The sequence below is a fragment of the Mus caroli genome, chromosome 9, assembly GCF_900094665.2.
Source record: "Mus caroli chromosome 9, CAROLI_EIJ_v1.1, whole genome shotgun sequence".
NCBI classification, from domain to species: domain Eukaryota; kingdom Metazoa; phylum Chordata; class Mammalia; order Rodentia; family Muridae; genus Mus; species Mus caroli.
Window position 1 is genome coordinate 59,891,951 of NC_034578.1, and position 7,503 is coordinate 59,899,453.

At 48.1% G+C, this 7,503-nt stretch overlaps 1 protein-coding gene across 1 annotated transcript in view; it reads left to right on the forward strand.

The window, feature by feature from the left end:
* The window catches only part of Itga11 (integrin subunit alpha 11), a 106,680-nt gene that overhangs the window by 54,150 nt on the left and 45,027 nt on the right, over positions 1–7,503 (forward strand). The window contains exons 5-7 of the mRNA XM_021172144.2: positions 426–540; positions 3,841–3,968; positions 5,733–5,881. Of these exons, the coding sequence (XP_021027803.1) occupies positions 426–540; positions 3,841–3,968; positions 5,733–5,881 (392 nt within the window). The remainder of the gene's footprint in view (positions 1–425; positions 541–3,840; positions 3,969–5,732; positions 5,882–7,503) is intronic.

Genomic DNA, 7,503 nt, shown 5'->3' on the forward strand with positions numbered 1-7,503 from the left:
TCTTCTTCTTCTTCTTCTTCTTCTTCTTCTTCTTCTTCTTCTTCTTCTTCTTCTTCTAGTAAAGTGTCATTAATGGGGCCCCAAAGCCTGGAAATTTGCCCAATGAGGGCCTTTACAGACAAGAAGCACCCTAGCGAGTCGTGGAAGGTCCATTCCTGCAGATGAAAGGCTTCCTCAGGTCCTACTGGGTATATGGGGTGGACCCCAGATGACAGCATGGAGAACAGACAGGAATCTGGGTTCCACTGTTCCCCACTATACCTGAAGCCCAGGGTACTGCAGCAAGAGAGAGTTCAGTGAGACTCAGACCTCACACAGTAGGAATGCCAGTACTCAGATAAAGAAGTCTCCCTTGGGTCCTGGAGGGTGAGGCCCCACCCTGTCTGAAGCCCTGTGACTGGGCTCTGTGCTGTGCTGTCTCACAGGCCTGCAGCCCTCTCTGGTCGCACGAGTGTGGAAGCTCCTACTACACCACTGGCATGTGCTCACGGGTCAACTCCAACTTCAGATTCTCTAAGACAGTAGCTCCGGCACTTCAGAGTGAGTACCTTAAAGGCACCAGCTGTACTGAGGGAGCCCAGGGAGGAGGCTTAGGGCTCTGCTCGCCACTATCATGTACCTACAGAGCAGCATGTCGTCCATTACTGCTGTACCCCTCTGGATGATCTGAGAGGAGTCACTTCTAGCTGGTCCTCTATAAAGGCCTCCTCCCAGGTTGTCCTCCCCCACAGTGTGACAGCTGGTAACAAGTTAGCTAAACTTATGAAAGCCATCCATCCTGGTATCTGTGTAGGATTCCTGTAGAATCTTGAGCATGCTGGGGAGTGGAGGGAAGGGGGGCTGCCAGGTCACCATGTACAACAGGCCAGGCTGGGGCATCATTGATTTAGCCTACAGTTTCTTGACATCCTGCAGTGGGAGAGCCCATGAGTGGAGAGCCAGCGAGAACAGGAGTAACCTGGGTGGTGGCTCCACCAAATCAGCTCTCCTGGGCAGCTTGCCCAGAGCCTCGTGGACACAAAACCTCCCCATCCCTCACAAGCAAACTTGGGGAGCTGGAAGCCCAGACTTCTTGGCTCTGAGCCTCACCATTTCCTCTGAGCTAAACACCCTCAGCAAGCAGCTGTTGCTTACTTATGGAGAGCAAGGGGATTAGCACCTCTGGCTCAGGCAGCCTCCCCTCAACACTGGCTGCCAGGGCAGAGAAAGGGCAAAACATCTATTTATACAGCATCCCTAGAGGCAGTTCGATGACACGGGGAAGGTCAAGGCATGTGGAGTTTCTCAGGGAGTGGGGCATCACAGAGCCTCACAGGGTATCACAGGGCCTCACAGGGCCTCACAGGGCCTCACAGGGCATTACAGGGTCTCACAGGGACTCACAGTGGCTAGCTGAGATGCTGTATACTAGACAAAAGCATCACTCCCCTAGAACTTGGCGAATGCATACGGCAGGATACCCTTTATATGGTTTCTAAGTAAGGCTGAGATGACTCAGTCAGCAAAGTGCTTGACATGCAAACGTGAAGGCCTAGTTCCATCCCTAGCACCCACATCAAAAGCTGAGCTTGGTGCCTGCAACCCCAGCACTGGGGAGGCAGAGATGGGAGAGCTCCAAGCTCAGTAAGAGACCTTGTCTCAAAAAATACAGTGAGAGTGATTGAGAGAGACATCTGATGTCAACATACACCCATGCATATACACACACACACACACACACACACACACACACACACACACCAACCTACAAATGGATTCTTTCCAAGGTATCTTTTAAATATTTTATTTACTGGATTTATTGATTACCTAACTGATTTTTTTATTTTGTCTACTTGGTTTTTGTTTTGTTTTGTTTTGTTTTTTTTGTTTTTGGTTGGTTGGTTGGTTTGGATTGATATTTTTGGGTGGTTGTTTTTAGTTTTGGTTTTGGTTTTGGTTTTGGTTTTTTTTTTAGACAGAATCTCTTCATATCCCTGGCTGTCCTAAAACTAGAAGAGCAATCTGATCTCAAACCTACAGAGATACACTCGCCTCTGCCTCGGGAATACTGGGATTAAAGGTGTGCATCACCACACCCAGCAAAATTTATTTATTTTTATTCTATGTGTATGAATGTTTTGCCTGAAAGCAGGTATGTGTACCGTGTGCATACTTGGTGCCCATAAAGGCCAAAAGAGGGCATGGACTTGGAATTACAGATGATACAAACCACTGTGTGGGTGCTGGGAACCGAACCAGGATCCTCTGCAACAGCAACAAGTGCTCTTAACCGCTGAGCCACATATCCAGCCCCCTCCCCACAAGCTGTCGTTTTTTAAAACAATGAAATTAAAAGAGAAAGCATGATAACAAATCAGTGAGCCAGTGTCTCAGTGAGAAACATCCCAGGCTGACCTCTGCCCCCAGAGATGGGGGGGGGGAGAGAGAGAGAGAGAGAGAGAGAGAGAGAGAGAGAGAGAGAGAGAGAGCAGTTGTGTGGGTAGAAAGACAAAGGATTCTAGACTATAATCCCAACATTGGGTAGGAGGATCAGGAGTCCAAGGTCATCCTTAGCTAAAGAGCGAGTTCTAGTATAACCTAGGCAACATGAGGCCTTGNGAAAGTGGAGTCCCATCATTAGCTAAAGCATTATGGGTTGAGGTGAGGAGGGGAGAGATATGGGGGAGAGATATGGGAGGGAGAGAGAGAGAGAGGGGGGGAGAGAGAGAGAGAGAGAGAGAGAGAGAGAGAGAGAGAGAGAGAGAATGAGAGAGAATACTAAGCACAGTGCCACACATCTATAATCCCAACATTGGGTAGGAGGATCAGGAGTCCAAGGTCATCCTTAGCTAAAGAGCGAGTTCTAGTATAACCTAGGCAACATGAGGCCTTGTCTTTAAAAGAGAGAGATAAAAATAGAATCAGCTAAGACATATTGAGCTCAGCCCTTTAGAGGCATCTTCATTAACCCTTAATGACAACTCTTAGTTATGCCACTCTTACAGCACAGAAAACCAAGAGGGGCCAAGTGACAGCCCTTGGGTCACACAGCCAGTGAGTGTCAAGGCCAGGAGTCACAGGCTAATACCAGAGTGCACATTTCTAGCCTTTCCTCCATGACTCCTCCATAAACCATGACACCCACTCCTCCAGCTTGCTTGTGGAAGACACCACCTACCCAGGGAGATAAAGCAAATGGCTCTAGAGTCCTGTTCCAGTAGGAGCAGTGGCAACCTTCAGTCTCTGATGGGGTCAGATTTGATCTCAGCCCTGTTCAAACAGCACACCGAGGAGTAATATGGAACCAGGATGTTCCTAGCTGCCTTGCTTGTATGGCTCAAATGAATGCCTAGCCCAAGGACAACTCTCAATGGAGAGGACGGTAGATGTGAACAAGCATCCTTCACCGGTCTCTAAAAGATCACTGAGAATATGAGAGACTTGGGAGTGGGGACATGGCTCAGCTGGTCAGTGCTTACCGTGCACACACAAGACCTCAACCTTTCCACCTCCAGCACCATGTAAAAGCTGGATATGGAGATGCATACTCATAATTCCAGCACGGGGGAAGCCCAAGCAGGAGAGATGCCTGGGGGCTTCCTGCCAGCCCACCTAGCTTACAATAAGAAAATGAGAAAAAAATGGGCTTCAGGCCCCAAGGAGAGACCCTGCAAAAAAGAAATAAGGTGGATGGCTCCTGAGAAATTATACCCAAAGCTAACGTCTGACCTCTATATATGCGAGTGCATGCATGCACATACCGACATATACACACAGAAGAAAGCTTTCTTTATGAGTAGGAATGTTGGAGCTTTATAGACACTGGTTGTTTAATGGCCCCGACTGTATCCCTGCTTCTAGGGTGCCAGACTTACATGGACATCGTCATTGTCTTGGATGGCTCCAACAGCATCTACCCCTGGGTGGAGGTCCAACACTTCCTCATCAATATCCTCAAAAAGTTCTACATTGGCCCTGGCCAGATCCAGGTGAGTGTCTCCAGGGCTTACCTCTGCTGGGCAGGATCCTCTGAAACCCACAGCCTGAGAGGCCAGTCCTACAGCACTGGGAAGCATCTTCCCACGAAAGGGAAGGAGCTGGCAAGGCCAGCCAGCACTGGGACCTGCTGCCCTAGATGCCCTTTTCTGATGGGCACGGCAAGGGTACCTTCAGGGTGGTACTCCACACATGAAGATGACCAACTGGAGAGTCATAAGTCAGGAAAGGGAGAGAAAATATAGAAAGAATGTGCAGAGAAGCTGAGGAGACTCAGACATGTGGACCCTGGGGAGACTCAGGCATGTGGACTGTGTGGAGAAGTGAACTGGAGTAGACCCTAGCTGTCAGCACATCTGTAAAGCACAGTTGGATAGGGCTATGTTATTTCCTAGTATTTGGGCGGAACAAAGACCAGAAATGCCACAGTAGCAGGTGTTAACTCTAAGAATTCTTTCTATTCCCAAGAAGTGACCCAATTTCCAGAACGAATCCATGAAAAAAAATGCCAGGTGTGGTGGTGTTTGTTTCTAATCCGAGTGCTGAGAGGTAGGGGCCAATCAGTCTGACCTAATTGGCAAGCACCAGCTCAATGGCAGACCCTGTCTCAAAAGAGGATGGTGTTCCTGAGGATAACACCTGAGAGTTTCCTCCAGCCTCTCCTGTATCACGCATTCACACACATACACATACTCCACACACATATACCATACACACACACACCACACACACACACTCACACACACAGATTTTTTTAAAGAAACTTTCTAACATGTAGGGCTGTTAAAGGGAGCAAACTCCTGCAGTGGCAAGCCCCCTCCCACCAGAAGACCATCTTTTGGTACAGAGGTAAATACCCAGCATTCAAAGGGTTCTTGGACCCAGTAAACTTCGTGAACCCACTCAACAGTAACGCAGCATCTCTGAGTCCCTGATACCAGTTTCTATGGCTCAGTGTTTATTCTGAAGTCAATAGTACTGCAGCATTATCCACTTTGAAAATGTCAGACCTCTTCTGGTCCAAGTTTCAGGACCTCCACCCTCTGGAGACTAAATGACTCCTTCCCGGGGTCACATATCAGATATCCTGCATATCAGATCTTTACATCACCATTCACAACAGTAGCAAAATCACAGTTATAAAGTAGCAACAGAAAGAATTTTTTGGTTGGGGGCCACCACAACATGAGGAACGGTAAAAGGATCACAGCATTAGGAAGGTTGAGAACCACTGCTAAAGAGTTTAATCAACCGCTCTATGGTCCTCCCCACATACTGCCCCTGATAAATTCTAGGGAGTGGGGACATGGATCAGGGTTGGAGTGAAGCTTGGATGTATAGGAATACATGTATGTGTTCATGTGGATATGTACATGTATGCATGCAAACATGTATACATGTGTGTATAGAAGTCAAGAGGTTGATGTCCGCTGTCTTCCTCAGTTGTTCCCTGCATGTTTTGAGGCTGGGTCTCTCACTGAACCTGGAGTTCACTGGTTCAGTTAGGCTGACTGGCCAGAGAGCTCTAGGGGTCCACCAGCTTCTGCCCCCAGGGTCAGCACCACTCCCAGCACCCTGATAGCCCTTTCATCACCAGGTCCCTTTGGACCTGTGCCCTGGGTTTGTCCCATCAAGCCATTCCCAGAACAGCCCATTTCCCTTGTGCCATCGGAAGGGTAGGAAGAGTGGCTCTTTATCCACCTCGAGAGTGGAGTTCTGAGCTTCAGGGTTCTGCTGCCCTCTGCTCTGATTCGCAGGTCGGAATAGTCCAGTATGGAGAAGATGCCGTCCATGAGTTCCACCTTAATGACTACAGGTCTGTAAAAGACGTGGTGGAAGCCGCCAGCCACATTGAGCAGAGAGGAGGGACAGAGACCCGCACGGCATTTGGCATTGAATTTGCACGGTAAAAAAAAAAAAAGTGTGTGTGTGTGTGTGTGTGTGTGTAAATCTCAGATGTTGTTTTGGCTATCCATGTTGTGCACAAAGGCCCCCACCATTTGGTGATTTCAAGCAGTGACTTGTCAATTCCTCAAAGTTCCAATGGCGGGCTAGGCTCAGCTGCTTGGTTCTCTCTTGGGTCATCTCTCCTGGTTATGATCTGGTGTCCACTAGAACTGCTGTCACCTAGAAAAGTCACCTAGGCTAGACACACAATACAGAACATTCATGTCACCATCAACAAGAGCACAGCAGCAGCTGGAGATCCATGTACCCAAGTGTGGTGGTTTGAATATGCTTGGCCCATGGAGTAGCACTATTAGGAGATATGACCTTGTTGGAGTAGGTGTGACCTTGTTGGAGGAAGTGTATCACTGTGGGGTTGGGCAGTGAGACCCTCCTCCTAACCACATGGGAGCCAGTCTTCTCCTAACAGCCTTCAGATAATGACACAGAATTCTTAGCTCCTCCTGCACCATGCCTGCCTGGACACTGCCATGCTCCCACCTTGATGATAATGGACTGAACCTTTGAACCTGTAAGCCAGTCCCAATTAAATTATAAGAGTTGTCTTGGTCATGGTGTCTGTTCATAGCAGTAAAACCCTAACCAAGACACCAACCATGGCCATCTGCCTTGGCTTTCTGTATTATTACAGTAGTCTCTCCGCTCTTGTCTTCTTGAAAAAGACAATGTGATCCAAGAGACAGAAGTTTACTTAGCAAAGCAAAGCAAGAGAGGCTGCCCCAATGCTGGGAGGATTTGTGGATACTTTTAAGTGTTTATGAATATTTGTGATGGATCATGTCTTAGTCAGTGTTCTATTGTTGTGAAGAGGCACCATGGCCACAGCAATTCTTATTAAGGAAAACATGTAATTGAAGCTTGCTTAGTTTCAGAGGTTTAGTCCAGTAACATCACAGTGTGGGAGCATGGTGGCACACAGGAAGTCATGGTGAAGTAGTTGAGAGTTCTATATCTGGATCCACAGGCAGTAGGAAGAGAAAGCCACTTAGGTTGGCTTGGATTTTTGAAACCTCAAAGCCCATGCTCAGTAAGGCCACACCTCTTCATCCTTTCAAATAGTGCCACTCCCTAAGCATTCAAATATATGAACCTATGGGGCAGTTCTCATTCAACCCACCACAGACCAGATCTCCTTTTTAGGGCATTTCTTCCCATGAGCCTCACAAAGGGGGATAGGTGTCAAAACCACAATGCAAGTGATATTATAATGGAGATCCTCTGTGGTACACATGTGTAGGCCAATGACCTGAATGTTAGTTTCTGACATATTGGGAACAACCTAACTGCAGCTTCAAGGATGTTGAACCATAAAGGGGTGTTCTGACCATCTGCAAACACTGTTGCCCAAATCCAGCTGCCTTCTTCCTCCGTTTCTTCAAAGCTAATGCCTTTACCTACTTGGCATTATATCATGGCACTGAGGAGTTCCCAAGACCCCCATCAGAAACTTAGAGATGCCGGGCGTGGTGGCTTTAATCCCAGCGCTCAGGAGGCAGAGTCAGGCAGATTTCTGAGTTCAAGGCCAGCCTGGTCTACAAAGTGAGTTCCAGGACAGCCAGA